The sequence below is a fragment of the Erinaceus europaeus genome, chromosome 9 (assembly GCF_950295315.1).
Source record: "Erinaceus europaeus chromosome 9, mEriEur2.1, whole genome shotgun sequence".
In the NCBI taxonomy this organism is placed as follows: domain Eukaryota; kingdom Metazoa; phylum Chordata; class Mammalia; order Eulipotyphla; family Erinaceidae; genus Erinaceus; species Erinaceus europaeus.
This window is the reverse complement of record NC_080170.1, coordinates 40234471-40251356: the sequence shown is the minus strand read 5'-3', so window position 1 is coordinate 40251356 and position 16886 is coordinate 40234471. Positions and strand designations below refer to the sequence as shown.

At 42.0% G+C, this 16886-nt stretch overlaps 1 protein-coding gene across 5 annotated transcripts; it reads left to right on the top strand.

Annotated features, from left to right (window-relative positions):
• The first annotated feature begins 9356 nt into the window (after positions 1 to 9356).
• On the top strand, positions 9357 to 15289 carry LOC103120167 (T-cell surface glycoprotein CD1b-1-like). Of its 5 annotated transcripts, none has more exons than XM_060197716.1 (6): positions 9357 to 9539; positions 9812 to 10078; positions 12136 to 12498; positions 12585 to 12698; positions 13340 to 13433; positions 15022 to 15289. In XM_060197716.1, the coding sequence occupies exons 1-6, from the start codon at positions 9473 to 9475 to the stop codon at positions 15041 to 15043; spliced, it is 927 nt and encodes a 308-aa protein (XP_060053699.1). In that variant the 5' UTR covers positions 9357 to 9472; the 3' UTR covers positions 15044 to 15289. The 5 variants fall into 5 exon arrangements, with proteins under 5 accessions (XP_060053699.1, XP_060053700.1, XP_060053698.1 ...); XM_060197717.1 differs by having other exon boundaries at positions 9365 to 9539; positions 12136 to 12414; XM_060197715.1 differs by having other exon boundaries at positions 9369 to 9539; positions 12585 to 12863.
• Positions 15290 to 16886: the final 1597 nt, after the last annotated feature.

The window sequence follows — 16886 nt, the reverse complement described above, 5'->3', positions numbered from 1 at the left end:
ACATTCCAGAATCCCAGTGGCGGGCTTTGACGGTAGCCCCCCTCTTCTCACCTTTATTGTCAGCACCGTGATGGACATTGTTTCTAACCAATCATTTTGTGCCGCCCAGTTTGAAACTGCTAAAAGCTGTGTGCTGTGGGACAAGCATGTGCAGGTCTGATAGGAATTGCCCTGTAACTCATTAATGTAATAAAGTATCTCCCTGCTCTTCACAAGGTCTTGGCCTCAGTCTCCTCCTTTGGATCTGCTGCACCCTGGAGCTGTAACACTCGGAGCTGTTCCGCGGATATTTCTATTACATCACAACCTCTAGACTTGAAATAAGAGATTCTGATTTGTTATATTTGTTAGTACTGTTTAGAGACAGAGAAAGCAGAGAGAGGGAGAGATGCTACAGCATTCTTTCAATGTGGTGGGACCAGGCTTATACTTGGTTCACACACATAGCAAAGAAGCTCTCTATCCAAGTGAGCTATTTCCCTAGAACCTGATTATGATATATATATATAATTTTCTATGGTATCCTTAATTTTTTGAGTCTTTCATACTTTTCTTTATTTTTTATTTAATATATATTTTTATTTATGGAAAAGGAAACATTGACTAAACTATAGGATAAGAGGGGTACAACTTCACACAGTTCACACTACCTTAAGTCTGTATCCCATCTTCTCCCCTGATAGCTTTTCTATTCTTTAACCCTCTGGGAGTATAGACCTAAGGTCATTGTGGGATATAAAAGGTGGAAGGTCTGGCTTCTATAATTGCTTCCCTGCTGAACATGAACATTGACAGGTCCATCTATACTCCCAGGAAAGTCTGGTCGGCATCATGCTAGCATCTGGAACCTGGTGGTTGAAAATAGAGTTAACATACAAAGCCAAATTGTTGACCAATCATGGACCTAAAGGCTGGAACAATGCAGATAAAGAGTTGGGTGTCCCTGCATTTTGTAGATAGCTATTAGGCATATTTTAGTTATATTCCAAAGGGCCTGTGGCTATCCTAGTGTTTTTGTTTTTTTGGTTTTTTTTTTGCCTGAGCCTGAAATCTGATATGCAGGTGGATCCAAGTTATTGTTTGGGGAGATGATGCCATGGCTGGCAGAAGGACCCGAAAGCTGGATCAGTGAAGAGAGTAATTCCCAAATATGGGAAAGTTGTATAAATATTGTTGACTGTAAACCCCATCAATTTGATGTGGCCTGGGGCCCATATTCAGCTTAGGAGCCTATGTAACCTCTGCATCCCTGTAGATCCCAAAACCTAGATCAGGTCCCGTAAGAGAGCACATGTTCACATGTATCCATAAATTAGGGCAAAATCTATACCTGAAAGCAAAAATACACAATAGTCTATAATGAGTCAGTATAAAGTTCATAATGAAATAGTGTCTACTTAGACTTAGATACCCTCCTCACCTACTTCCTATTACAGTTCTCTCACTCACTCTAAAGCTAACTTCATCAAAGCAAGGACTGCAAAAGCTGAATAAGGACAAGAGACTGGCATACTTTAACGATGACTCTTTAGTCACTATCAGGCCACCCCATCTGCCGGGGCCCTAGTCAGTAAGTCCTGAGATTACCAAACAGACATGATGGGCCTAGACCTCTCTCCATTGTTATCAGTCACTCCTACCAGGAACAACACAATAGACCCCTTTGTGGGCATCCATAGGACCTTGCCCTCAACTTGGATCAACAATGGTAGAGAATGTTCCATCCTCCAAAGGGAGGCTGGATAGTATACTCTATGCTACACCTGAGGAAGATGTGTCCTGATATTGGGGCAGCTTGGAATGTTCCTACTGGTGACCACAGAATGTGATTCTGATAATTTTTAAATATTTATTTGTTCATTTTCCTTTTTTGTTGCTCTTGTTTTATTGTTGTAGTTATTATTGATGTCTTTGTTGTTGGATAGGACAGAGAGAAATGGAGAGAGGAGAGGGAGACAGAGAGGGGGAGAGAAAGATAGATACCTGCAGACCTGCTTCACCACCTGTGAAACAACTCCCCTACAGTTGGGGAGCCACGGACTTGAACTGGGATCCTTATGCTGTTCCTTGTGCTTTGTGCCACCTGTGCTTAACCGCCGTGCTACCACCTGACTCCCAATTCTGATAATTTTTAAAATTTCAGAAACCAACTCTGATTTAGAACTCATATAATAATTTCAACATAATATTTTCTCACTGAAAGGAACCATATTCTTATTTTAAAGAAATACCTAATGTCTAGTTTGCAGGACATATTTTAAACATATTTTTAAGGGCAGGGGTAGGTAGCATAATGGTTATATAAAGAGAATCTCATGTCTGAGGCTCCAAAGTCCCAGGTTCAATTCCCTGCACCACCGTAAACCAGAGCTCTGGTAAATAAATAAATAAATAAATAAATAAATTTATTTAGTATAAAGATAGAAAGAAATGGGAGATAGAGAGGCAGAGATAATCATCTGCAGCATTGCTTGACCACTCATGAAGTTTCTCCCCTGCAGGTGGGGACTAAGGTTTTAAACTCAGGTCCTTGCACACTAACGTGTGTGTGCCCAAGTAGGTATACCACCCCTCTTTTTTTCCCCCCAGATAGACAGAGATGTAGAGAAAAACACCAAAGCACCAAAGTGCTTTGAGGGCCAGGATCCAACCTGAGTAATGCTGCATGACAAGAAGCAGTTAAGGTTCTACAAGAGTTTGGAGTAACTTTGGCATCTTAGTAAGTAATAGGGAACTCAGTGATGGAAGAAATGAAAGGACTGCAAGTCATATATGGGACATTTTAAGCTTCAACTAAAACCAGTAACTAGAAAAAATTCCAATATCTAAACTACATTAAAATGCATATATATACAAAAACATTGCCTTAGCGTGGTGGAGATAGCATAATGGTTATGCAGAGAGACTTTCATGCCTAAGGCTCCTAAATTCCAGGTTTAATCCCCTGCACAAGCCAAAGCTGAGCAATGCTCTGGAAAAATAGAAGATAAAAAAAAATACTTTGGGGGCTGAGCAGTAGTTCACCAGGTTAAGTGCACATAGTGCTAAGTGTAAGGACCAGTGTAAGGATCCTGGTTCAAGCCCCCGGCTCCCCACCTGCAGTATGTGTGTGTGGGGGTCGCTTCACAGGCAGTGAAGCAGGTCTGAAGGTGTCTATCTTTCTCTTCCCCTCTCTGTCTTCCCCTCCTCTCTTGATTTTGGGGCAGCTTGGAATGTTCCTACTGGTGACCACAGAATGTGATTCTGATAATTTTTTAATATTTATTTGTTCATTTTCCTTTTTTTATTTTCCGATTTTTAATTTCTCTATTGGGGGATTAATATTTTACATTTGGCAGTAAATACAATAATTTGTACATGCATAACATTTCTCAGTTTTCCACATAACAAAATAACCCCTACTAGGTCTTCTGTCATCTTTTTTGGTGTCTTGATTTCTCTCTGTCCTATCCAACAACAACAGAAATAATGAAAACAACAATAATAATAACAAGAAAGGGAGTCGGGCGGTAGCACAGTGGGTTAAGCTCAGGTGGCACAAAGCACATGGACCCCAGTAATGATCCAGGTTCGAGCCCCTGGCTCCCCACCTGCAGAGGAGTTGCTTCACAGGTGGTGAAGCAGATCTGCAGGTGTCTATCTTTCTCTCCTCCTCTCTATCTTTTCCTACTCTCTCCATTTCTTTCCGTCCTGTCCAACAACGACATCAATAACAACAACAATAAAATTACAACAAAACAACAAAGGCAACAAAAGGGAATAAATAATTAAAATAATAATAATAATAGTAACAAGAAAAACCACAAAAATGGAGAAAATAACCTCCAGTAACAGTGGATTCATAGTGTAGGCACCGAGCCCCAGTGATAACCTTGGAGGGAAAAAAAGCCTTAGCTACCTAGGAAATTATATGAATCTCATCTGGATAGAAGAAAATAATCAGGCAGTTGTCTTTGGTTACTTTAGGATAAAATAATAGTTATTTAGGTAAATGTGTGTTTTGAAAAAAATATTTTTAAGATTTATTATTCATTTTATTTTAATGAGTGAAAGTTACAGAGAAAAGGAGAGGATAGATGATAGATAGATAGATAGATAGATAGATAGATAGATAGATAGATAGACAGACTGATAGATGATAGATGAGAGAGAGAGAGAGAGAGAGAGAGGAGGGCTACTCAGTTCTGGCTTATGGTAATGCCAAAGATTGAATCTGAGACTTTAGAGCCTCAAGCATGAAAGCCTTTTGCATAACCATTTTGTTGTTTCACCAGCCTTGAAAAATGTTCTAACTTGAACCTAGAAAGTGGCTCATTGATAGAATGCATGCCTTCCATGAGTAAGGCCCTGAAAGCAGCAAATACAAAAATAAATGGAGCTTCACAGACAGTGGATCTGTGCTTTGATTTGTTTCTCTTAAAAGTAAATAGATGCATCCTTTGAGTACCCATTCATTGGGGAAACTGACGATCCTTCCTAGCCGACTGAATCCACATGGATCCCAGTCACTTTCAAAGCCATTTAACTGGCTATGGAAGAAGGGCAAACGCTAGAAGAAGAAAAGTAAATAGATGCTACTATGATGCCAACCTGACTTCTCTGGGCAGATGACCCCACCAGTGTGTCCTGGAGCCCCCATCCCCCCAGAGCTCTGCCCCACTAGAGAGCCATAGGGACTGGCTGGGAGTACGGATTAACCTGCCAATGCCCATGTTCAGCAGGGAAGAAATTACAGTAGCCAGACCTCCGAACCTTCTGTACTCCATAGTGATCCTGGGTTCATATTCCCAGAGGGATAAAGAATAGGAAAGTTTTCAACGGAGGGGATGGGATACACAGTTCTAGTCATGGAAAATGTGTAGAATTGAACCCCTCTTATCCTATGGTTTCATCAATATTTCCATTTTATAAATAATTAAAAAAAAAGAATAAAGTACTCAAACGTAAAAAAAAAGTAAATAGAAAATAAAAAAGAATAAAAATTGTGTCTGGGAGGCAATATAATGACTTTTTTTCCCTTTTTTCCTTTTTATTTATTTATTTATTTTTACCTGCTTCACCACTTGTAAAGTGAACTCCCTACAGGTGGGGTGCCAGGGGCTCAAACCGGTATCTTTGAGCTTGTGCGCCATGTGTGCTTAGCCCGCTGCACTACCGCCTGGCCCCCATGACTTTATTACATGCATGACTCTCTTTGTTTGTCTCCAGTACCATATTAAAAAAAAAACAGTATAACTAATTAGGTTTAATACTTTGGTTGTTTTCCCTAGAGAAACACCAGTTCTAGGACAGCTGTTATCAAGGTGTGGTATACTTAGTTGCTCCTCCTTATCCCCCTTCTGAGAGTCTCTGAGTTCATCAATACTGATATGATGTTTTATTATTTTTTCCTGAGTCTGTGCCAAGAAATTTATTTATTTATTTATTTACTGATTTATTTTTTAAATGTTTGTTTATTCCATTTTGTTGCCCTTGCTTTTATTGTTGTAGTTATTATTGCTGTTGTTTTTATTGGATAGGACAGAAAGAAATGGAGAGAGGAGGGGAAGACAGAGAGGGGGAGAGAAAGATAGACACCTGCAGACCTGCTTCACTGCTTGTGAAGCGATTCTTCTGCAGGTGGGGAGCCAGGGGCTCCAACCCAGATCCTTGCACCACCTGTGCTTAACCCACTGCACTACCGCCCAACTCCCTTATTTATTTATTTTAAGAAGCAGTGTTTATTAGTGTTGAGCCCTAGCTCAGCAGATTCCCATCCAAAAGCTGAGCCCTGATCCTAATGGGACTTTTTCTTTTATACAGTTTGCAACTCTTCCTTCCTTCCTTTCTTCTTTCTTTCTTTCTTTCTTTCTTTCTTTCTTTCTTTCTCATTTTCTTTTAGTGTTTTAATAAATTACGATATAAAGAGTATAATTCCACACTGTTCCTAACACCAGAGTTCTATTCCCCCATTCTCTCTTGGAAACTGCAGTGGTTCTCCCAATGTCACAGATACGGGTTGACTCTTATTTCTATAACTATCTAAATTAATATATATTTGCCCATTTTTTAATAGTTCTGTTTTATCCTCCTTTCTAAATCATACCTATTGCTACTTCTGAATCTCTTTCTTTTTTTCCCTTCTTCTATCTCCAGGTCTTGAAGGAACTGGAGTCTAGAGTCCTCTGTTTATCTTGTTCATCTTCCCATAACATTTCTCCCCTTCTGGGAATATGGATCAGAATTCTAATTCTCCTTCTCCTTCTCCTCCTCCTTCTTCATTTTCTTTTTCTTATTCTTCTTCTTCAACCAGAGCACCATTGTTCAGCTCTGGCTTATGGTGGTGCAGGGGATTGAACTTGGGATCTTGGAGCCTCAGGCAGGAGGGTCTCTTTGCATAACCATTATGCTATCTATCCCCACCCTGGATCAGAATTCTTTATGGGGTGCAGAACATGGGAGTTTTAGCTTCTGTAGTTGCTTCTCTGTGGACATGGGTGTTGGAAGGTTGATTCATACTCTCACCTTGTTTCTATCTTTCTCTAGTGAGGTAGAGCTCTGGAAAGGTGAAGGTTTGGGACACACTGATGAAGTTGTCTGCCCAGGGAAGTCATGATGGAATCATTACAGTAGAATCTGCAACTCTGTGACTGAAAGGTGGCAAGATATAAAGCAGGACAAAATGTTTTATAGACAGAACCAAAAAGTAGGAATAGAGCAGATGAGAATAAGGACCTATGCTGGACATGGGCAGTGGCAGATCAATCCATAAGCCCAGTCTGTTTTTATCTTTCCCTAGTGGGGTAGGCATTTTTTTAAATTTTATTTTACTTTATTTATTATTGGATAGATACAGAGATAAATTGATAGGGGAGGGAGAATAGAGAGGAATAGAGGCAGAGAGACACCTGCAGCTCTACCTCACCACTTGGGAAGCTTTCCTACTACAGGTGGGGACCAGAGGCTTGAACTCAGGTCCATTAGCAGGAGCTCCAGGTGTGCCACCTCATGGCCCTGGCATTTTTTTTTTTAAGAACAATGAAGACATTTATTACATGAGCCAGGTGAAGATAATTTATCTGCCTTCTAAAATCTTTATTTTTATTACATACACTTGCTACAAAATGTATAGATATATTTATATTCTTACTACAGTTTTCTTTTTAATTCCTTACCTCCCTTTTGCTGACCTTGTTGTTTGTTTATTGTTGTTGTAGTTATTATTGTTGTTGTTATTATTGTTGTCATTGTTGTATAGGACAGAGAGAAATTGAAAGAGGAGGGGAAGACAGAGAAGGGGAGAGAAAGATAGACACCTGCAGACCTGCTTCACCGCTTATGAAGTGACCACCAGGCAGATGGGGAGTAGGGGCTGGAACCGGGATCCTTATGCTGGTCCTCGCACTTTGCACCACATGCGCTTAACCCACTACCGCCGGACCCCCATTGTAGTTTATAGATGTAAGTATCTAACAATTTTACTTTATATTCTTACTATATGCTTATTATAACAGTGTGAGGAGTCCAACTGTTTGACTTTGCCATGGAGCTGGAGGTCTAGTAATTCCCTTTTCTTTAGTCCTTTCTGGTTTCCAGGGCATGTCCCTATTTGAGGCCACACCAGGACATGGTGGGACTCTCACTGAAGCAGTTGGCACCTTCTCCTATCCTCCTTAATCTGGCTGCTACCTTTCCAGTGTGTACTTGTGTGGAGCAGTGATTGTACCCACCTCCTGTCCTGAAACTTGGGTATTTAACCCACAATGAATGACTTATAGAGAAACGTGCTAAGTCTCTGCTATTGTCTCTGAGTGCTGGTCCCAAAGTAGATTCCATTATGTCATGAACTAGAGCCAAGAAAGTTCATTTGGACTCACATACCTTGAAATTTGGAGAATTTTTCTGTATTTTGCAGTGAGGCAGTGCTAATTTTGGAGGAAGGATACTCTGATTAATATTGTGACTTTTTTATTTCTGGGAGTAGAGCATGCTATCTTACTCATTTTGCACATTCTTATTTATGCAGATGGTATTCATTGATAAAAAGCCATTCATTCTCTGTGGAATGGCTTGTTGACACATTTCCAGAAAACGATATGTAAATGAATGCACATTTGTTTTTTTACCTTGGAATTTTTTTTTTTGGAGAAAAATCAAGAATTTTCCTGAAGGTTGTCCTATCTACTAGTGTTCAAATACTTCACTCAGAGGATGCTCAATATTGTGTATGAGAAAAGTCGTGTCACATGTTTGCATAGCAAAACACATCATGACTTTTCCTACAACCCAACATATTGTTACAACTCTCCAAAGAGATGAGAAAGTGAATGATGACAACATAGGGTGTTCCATGAAAACATGACAGCCTCCATTCCCTTCACATGCTACTTCGTATGGCAAGAAAGACCAAAAACAGACCTGCATTGTGGCCAGCAATGTGATGCAGAAAGACAAGGAGATGTTCCTATTTAAACTTCTCTTTGATTGAGATTGAAGCTCCACAGAAGAAGATAACTGCTAAAGTTCTACTTGTCGATTGAATATCTATTTCTCAAGACTCCAGAGCAAGAGTTATGGAAAAGAAGATCATACGCCAGTATAAAAAAGTGTTTTTTTTTTTTTATTCTCAAAATATTGTTAAGGTATACAATAAATTTGTTTCATTTACAGCCTGTAACAGTTGGGGCTGGAGAGAGAAAGTGGAGCAATTATATAACATACTTTAAATTCCTGAGACACCAAAGGTCCCAGGTTCAATCCATAGCACCACAGTAAGCCAGAGCTCAGAAGTGGTCTGGCAGATACACACAAACGTCAGTAGTTATCATGTTTGATTTGGGGGTTTGTGTCTGTAGTGCATAAAGCTGGAAGAGTTTTCAATGCCTTGCCTTCATAGAAATAACTGTCAACACACACACACACACACACACATACACACACACGCATGCATATACATACATGGACCATAGAATGCACATGTGGAAATAAGAATTTGTGAGTGTGTGTGTGTGGTGGGGATAGGGTAAGGCTGGGGACAGAAAGAGAACCTGGGAGAACTAAGGCAAGTAGTAAAGTTTAAGTGCCAGGGAAGAAAGGGTTCTGTGGGGAAGAATGTCAAACTGGGATAAACCAAAAAGATCCTTCTAGACTAAAGAGGCTGCAAGCAGAGCCAACACCTGGCATCGACCTTTTATTTAGCAGATGTGAAAATAAAGGACTGGGAGTATGCTGAGGTCAGGGAGAAAAGCTGGAGAGTAGGGAAGTAGGAGGAAAAAAAAAAAAAACTTCTAGAAGAGGATGGAGTGGAAATGAGAAACTGAGTGGGAGGCCCTGGGTGGTGGGAGGCATGCTTTGCTCCTCTGTGCTGTGTGGATGAGGAAGAGACTTGACAGTTGGAAAGGAGAGGAAGTCACCAGACAGCAATATGAAAACGGTTTACTGACATCAGAGATCAAAGACCAGCTGAGAGTCAGAAGTCCCAGCTGCCAGTGAGATGCTCTCCCTGCCTCTCCTATTGCTGGCAGCTCTCTTCCTGGGGGCAGACAGCAAGGACCAGGGAGGTAAGAGTGGCTCTGACAGATCCCTAAGTGCAGGGGCCTGGAAGCATGAAACACCCCCAGTGACCTCCATAGGATGGTCCTCCTGTCTCCTACCTTTCTCTTCTCCCTAGTGGCTGAGAATGGAACCCCTGGGCAGAAAATGGTCTCAGGCCCTGCTATTCTACAGAGGGCTCCATTCTCTCTGTAGCTTTTCCATGTTTAATTCTCTCCTTCCCTTCTGAGAATGTATTCCATGTGTACCTCTCTATCCCTTTTTCTTCTTTCTTCTACAGTTACCCAGGATCCAATCTCTTTCCATCTCATTCAGATCTCAATCTTCGCCAACAGTTCCTGGGCCCAAAATCAGGGCTCTGGCTGGCTGGATGAGCTGCAGATTCATGGCTGGGACACTAAATCAGAGACTGCCATCTTCTTGAAGCCCTGGTCCAAGGGCAACTTCAGTGAAGCTGAGATAACGGAGCTAGAGGAGCTCTTCCGAGTCTACCTCTTGGGATTTATCAGGGAAGTGCAGGATCATGCCCATAAGTTCCACCTGGAGTGTGAGTCCAGTCATCTGATCTGGGGGCTTTTCTGTCTCTCTGGGTGCAGGCCAGATCTTCTGGGAACTCTCTTCTGCCTGCTTGTGTATCTGTACAGACTTGCTTCTCTGGAACTTTTCTCCCATTCCCACTCTATTCCTTCAGAGCTCTCCTGCCTCCTGCTGCTCCTGGCACTCTTCTCTGGTAGGCAAAGCCCTGCCTGGTTTGGGGGCAACTTGTTTATCTTGAATCCTAAGCAAGAAGCCCCCTTTCCACATTTGAATTCCTGTTCTCAGTGCTACTACCATTTCCCAGCAGGTCTTCAGCCTCCTCTCTCAAGTGGACAGTGGGAAGGAGACAGACATAGGAAAGATATGGTTCAAACAAGCCTTTTTTTCCCTCTCTCTATCTCTCTCTCTCTTTATGTTTAAAGATAAAGGGGCAACAGCCTTGGGAGAGGTCTTGAGAAGCTTTCCCTCACCCCACCCCTTGCCCCAGTTGGGATGGTAATATTATAGAGGTCAGAAGTGGGGGGTAGGAGTTTGGGAAAGGGGTACTAAAATGGTGATGGTGAAGGCACCCAGTCACCAGGTTATCTCTCTGGCACTAATGTGTTCAGTCTGATCTGTTATATTGTTAAAAAGAAGATATCACTATGGGTTGTGGAGATATTATAATGTTTATGTGAAACAACTTTCATGCCCAACGCTCTTAGATTCCAGGTTCAACCTCCAGCACTAGTGTAATGCAGAGCTGAGCAGTAAAAGAAAATTCAAAAAATAGAAGATAATATTTTTGTGCAAGACAAGAAGTCTTGATTCTGGGCATCAGTGAGGTTGCCCTAATTTTAATTATTTTATTAGTGATTTTGTCATTGTTCATTTGTGATAGTTTTTAACATTTCTCAGTTTTCCACATAGCAATTCAACCCCTCTAGGTTCTCCTCTACCATTATGTTCCAGAACTTGGACCGCCACCCACCCACCCCAATACATCAAACTCAGTCCAAGTTATGCTTTTTTTTTATTTTTTATTTGTAATTAATAGTAAGTTACAAGTGTATATAGTTCCATACTGTACCCACCATCAAAACTGTGTATTCCCACTTTCCAACCTCCCAAAAATAATCACCACAGTTCTCACAAGTTTTAGAAATAGTTTGCTTGCTTGTGTTTTTTTTTTCAAGCTCATATGTATTAGCTCTCCAGATTCCACATATAACTGAAACCATCTAGTAGTTTTTCATCTCTTTGCTTCTCTTGATAAGCATAATCACTCCCAGCTTCATTCATTTTTTTTCCCAAAGGACACTATCATTTTGGGTTGCAGAGTAGTAGTCCACGGAGTAGATACCCCATAACTTCTTTAATCAGTCATCTGTTGAGCATTTAGGCTGCTTCTACTCTGGCTACTGTGAATAATGCAGCTATGAACATAGGGGTTCCTATGTCCCTTCAAATTAGTATTAAGGGACTCTTTGGATAAATGCCCAAGAATTCTACCTCCTGAACTATTATGCAGTTCTTCAAACTGCCTAACTTCCTTATTTCCAAAGGACATGATTAGTAGGATTGGGGTGGGGATGTGAGTTGCTGTTCTTTTCTTTTCCACACAGACTTTGAGCATACTAACCACAGGCAGGCTACTGATAATTAGGTTTCACCCACTGTGTCAATTTCAGAGCACCTGTCCCTGCACCCTGGACTTTACCTACTAGTTCTGTCCCTTGAGGGCTTCACCTTAACCAACCCCTGCTCCTCTCTCAGTCTCTCGCCTCAGCAGAGCTTCTTCCAGATGTCCTCTCCTATTGTGTTCTCTCTCTCTCTCTCAGCAGAGCTTCCAGATGTCCTCTCCTATTGTCCTATTGTTCTCTCTCTCACTCTCTCTCTCTTTCTTTCTCTCTCTCTCAATGTGTGTGTGTGTGTGTGTGTGTGTGTGTGTGTGTGTGTGCGCGCGCGTGCGCGCACATGTCTTCTCTCTCAGACTCTACTTTCTCTACTTTCGAAGAAATCACTTTATACTGCCACTGGGTTTGCCTTCACCATCTCCTAAGCCCTTTCTCTTTCCCTCCTTTCCAGACCCGTTTGAGATTCAAGGCATAGCAGGCTGTGAGCTTCATTATGGGGGTGCCATCCACAGCTTTTTGAGAGGAGGTATAGGAGGGCTGGATTTCTTGAGCTTCCAGAACGGGTCCTGCCAACCCGCCCCAGAGGGCGGCACTTCGGCACAGCAGGTATGCGAGGTGATTGAGAAGTATCATGGCATCTGTGACACCACCCGGAAGCTGCTGCTGGAGACTTGCCCCCGATTCCTCCTGGGCATCCTGATGGCGGGCAAGGCAGAGCTACAAAGGCAAGGTCAGTCCTGCTCCTCCTCACCTGCCACTGCCATCCCCCCACTCGCCAGCAGGAGGTGCCTGAGAGTGGCTGATTCCAAACCAAGTGAGAAAGCTCCCTGTCCAATGGGATGGCTTTTAGAGGTGCTGTACACTGAAGTCCTCATGTCACACTTGTCTTTCCTCCTCCAGTGAAGCCAGAGGCCTGGTTGTCTCCTGGGCCCCCGCCTGGGCCAGGCCGGCTGCTGCTGGTGTGTCACATCTCAGGTTTCCACCCCAAACCCGTGTGGGCCATGTGGATGCAGGGTGAACAGGAGCAAATGGGCACTCAGCGAGAGGACCTCCTGCCCCAAGCGGATGGGACTTGGTATCTGCGGGTCACCCTGGACGTGGCGGCCTGGGAGGCTTCAGGCCTGGCTTGCCGGGTGAGGCACAGCAGCCTAGGAGGCCAGGACCTGCTCCTGCACTGGGGTGAGAGAGAAAGGGCCTTGGGCTGGACTAAGTGGGTGGGATTCTATAAAAGAAAGAGAGAGGAGGTAGAGAAAGAAAGAGGTCTCTGGGACTTCACTCACAACCAGAATAAAACTGATCCGTCTGCAGAAGGAGCTCAGAGGTAGAGTGCAGGGCTTTGAGGTCCCAAGTTCAGCTCCAATCCCCAGCACTGCATATGCCAATGTGGCCATCTGGCATATCTTCTCTCTCTCTCATGATCTTTCAAGAAAAGGGGATTAAATGGGAAGATCTAAGGTATAGGCATCCGAGGTGAGAAGAAAGGGCTTACAGGTTGAGTGAGGGGACAGAAGGCAGGTGTGGTCTCTGGTGAGCAAAGTGGCAGGAGCAGAGGATGGCGAAGCTGTTCTCCATGCTGGTGCCCAGTAGACACTATGGCTGGGAGGAAGAGAACAGGGGCTGGGTTCTGAAGTGAAGGCCTTTTCTTATGTTGCCAGGACACTCCTCCTCTGTCAGTTGGGTGATCTGGACAGTCCTGCTACCCTCCCTGCTCTGTCTGATGGGCTTCGCCTTCTGGGTTTTCAGACGATGGTGAGTCTTGTAACCTCTTCTGTCCACCTTCTCATACTGTCTCTCTCTTTCTTTCTCTCTCTCTCTCTCTTTTTCTTTCTATTTATTTATTGGATAGAGACAGCCAGAAACTGAGAGGAAGGGGGAGATAGAGAGAGAGAGAGACATACAGACGCCTACAGCGGTGCTTCACCACTTGTGAAGCTTTTCCCCTGCGTGTGGGGACCAGAGGTTTGAACCCATGTCCTTGCTCATTGTAACATGTGCATTCAACTAGGGGCACCACTACCTGGTGCCCACCATTTTCTCTCTTTACAACACTGTGGCTTCAGTCTTTCTACCAGGTTATTTCTTCTTTCTTCACATTTCCAGCTTCTTGATGTCAATTTATTTTTTAATTTTTTTTTTTTTTATTAAGTCACCAGCACCATGGGCCCGGAGGGGCTGGGCCAGCTGGCAGACACCCTTCTCCTTCCCCTTCCCCTTCAGCAGGGGGTTAGGGGGGTCCTCAATCCATTCTTTAAACTCTTTGTAAAATTCAATTGATGTAAAACTTATCACCTGGGCTCTTCCTTTCTTTTTCTCTTTCTTTCTCTCTTTCTTTCTTTCTTTCTTTCTTTCTTTCTTTCTTTCTTTCTTTCTTCTTCATTTTTCTTACCAGAGCACTGCTCAGCTCTAGGTTATGGTGATGTGGGGAACTGAACCTAGGACTTTGAAGCCTCAGGCATGAGAGCCTCTTTATAACTATTATGCTATCTACCCCCTGCCTGGCTAGGCATAACTTTATAGTATCAAGCACATAGTGTGTGTGTGTGTGTGTGTGTGTGTGTGTGTGTCTGCATGTGTCTCTTGTGTGTTTCATCTCAAGAATTCTTTCCCTCTTGAAAAGTAAATGTTGGCAACCTAATGGGAGATACAGTGACTACAGCACTGTGTACTGGCATGAAGTCCTATATTCAACCTCCTGAGTTGCTTATGCCGAAGTAATGCTTTGCTGTGCCCCTCCCACCCACCCCCACACCATTAATGAACATAAAGTATGAGATAATTGAAAGCAAAGCTGAATGTCTGGACCCATTAAGCAGAATCTCCCCCTACATTTCCTACCCCAACTTCCAGGCCTCAGAAACACCTTAGGCTTTCTGTTTGCATGAATTTGTCAACCCTGATGGTAACAAGTGAAATCATCTGTATCTGTCCTTCTGAGTCTGATTTACTTTCCTCAGCATCCTATCCTCAAGGTTTATGTGTGCTATAGCAGATGACAGCAAATCTTTCCTTGTTTTTTTAAATTTCTTTATTAGAGGATTAATGATTTTACAGTAGACAGTAAATACAATAGTTTGTATATGCATAACATATCTCAGTTTTCCACATAACAATACTACCACCACTAGATCCTCTGTCGTCCTTTTCCAGGACTTGCCTTCCCCCCACCCCCAATACACAAGGCTTTCCTTTTTAAGGCTGAGTAACATCCTATTGTATGAATAGATCACACTGGGTTGACCCATTCATTCATTGGTCAATGGTCACTATCCTTGCAGCTATAGGGAATAACAGTTGTATGGACATAAGTAGAGTGATTTTCTTTGTGTGTTCTTAACAGGGCATATCAGAAAATCCCGTGAATACTCCACTCTTCTTCATTTCAAATAATCACCGCCAAGCTCAAGCCTTCATCCTAAGTGTCAGCATCATCATGTTTCATCAAATAATTATCCTCTTGTAAGATAAATCATATTGTATGCACTTACACAAAAAGACTGTAAATGTGATTTTATTACAAGATGTCACCTACTGTGGGACCCCCTGAGTCTTACAATCAAGAGAACAAAAGTGTCATAGAGCAAATAAAAGTGGTGACACCCCTTTGAGTTCCTATTTTAAAACTTTTCTCTGCATCTGTTGAAGCCACACTTGTAAAAATCAAGCTAGCTGTAATTGTCTCAGAATCATTATGTTTGCAGAGGTGTGGCACACTTTTCACATAATTTCTCAGTTTCTGCTTGGATGGTTTTCTTATCTCCAGGCCCCTGCTGGGCTGCCTCTTCTTTCAGGAAGTCTTCCCTCCTGCTCCAGTGAATGGAACTTCCCTTGTCTGTGTTCTGTAACTGTGACTTTAGAGTTACTTTTTGTTTCACACCCTCCTGCTTGTTAAGAATTTCACTTTTTTCTTTGTTTGACAGTTTAGGGTGTGGGTTGGCAATGTCAGTTGACCTTAATGAAAACAAATTACTATTTGTTAGATGTGGATTTTAATCACTTTGAAGACTTCCCTATTTTTCTTGTTTCTGATTCAATTTTACTTTTAAGTCATAGGGTTTTTTAAATTTACTTAATAATTATTGACAAGATTGTAGGATTTTACAGTTCTATACAATTCCAACCACCAAAGTTCCATATCCCATCCCTTTCACTGGAAGCTTTCACAACTCACAGAATTGTGCATTTTGTTTATATTACACAAATGACATTCTAATATTTCTGTTTCAATTCATCTTTTACTGATTTTTAAGTAAAAAATACCATAGGAACATCTTAATGATTTTAGGTAGAGATGACTTTAGAGCTTACTGGTTGGCCTCAGCTTGGAAAGCAAATTTATAAAGAACAGTTCAGAAAAATGGTTTTGGTGATGATGGTGGTGATGATGATTACAATAAAATATTTCATGGTTTTTTTTTTGCTATTATGACCCTGAAATTATATAATATATATATATATATATATATATATATATATATATATATAGTTTATATATATTCATTGATATGTTAGGAGAAGCGACAAGTTCTAAAGATTTTAATGAATCCCAAAGTGTAATATAAATATGCACAAACCTACACAAATCTAAATATGTGACTAGTGCAATGTGCACCTGTTCAAGTGTGCATAGTACTATGTGCAAGTACCCACACAAGGACCTGAGTCTGAGCCCCCATTCCCCACTTGCTGCAGAGACACCTTACAAGTCATGAAGAAAGTCTGCAGGTGTCTAATTTTTTCTCTCCCTTTGTATCTACCCCCCCCCAATTTCCATCTGACCTATCAAATAAAATGGGATAACAAGCAAACAACCCCCACTACCACCACCACAAAAAATGGCCACCAGGAGCGGTGGATTTGTAGTGCCAGCACCAAGCCTGGGGCTAGTTGGTGGTGTATGTAGTTAAGCACACACATTCTAGACCCCAGTTCCCACCAACAGGGAAGAAGCTTCCACTAGCAGTGAACACTGCTGTGGTTATCTCTCTTTCTCTATTCCTATCTCCCCTCCCTTTTTAATTCCTCTCTGTTCTGTTCAATACATACATAATGAGACCTTAGAGAGAGAATATCTTTGAGCTTTAGAATTAGAAAGAGAAGGAAAGTATCAATATCAGCCTCTTGGAAATTAATGTCAATCAAGTATCAACCTCTTGGAAATGGCACAGGAAGGAGGTGTTGGTGTTGGCAGAGCTGCTGAGGAAA

What these genes read in the sequence shown, in the direction of transcription:
- LOC103120167 (XM_060197715.1), top strand. Translation starts at nt 9,473, where the DNA reads ATGCTCTCCCTGCCTCTCCTATTGCTGGCAGCTCTCTTCCTGGGGGCA. An exon ending in AGACAGCAAGGACCAGGGAG is followed by an intron (nt 9,540 to 9,811) that starts GTAAGAGTGGCT and finishes TTTCTTCTACAG; the next exon opens with TTACCCAGGATCCAATCTCT. An exon ending in GGACCTGCTCCTGCACTGGG is followed by an intron (nt 12,864 to 13,339) that starts GTGAGAGAGAAA and finishes TTATGTTGCCAG; the next exon opens with GACACTCCTCCTCTGTCAGT.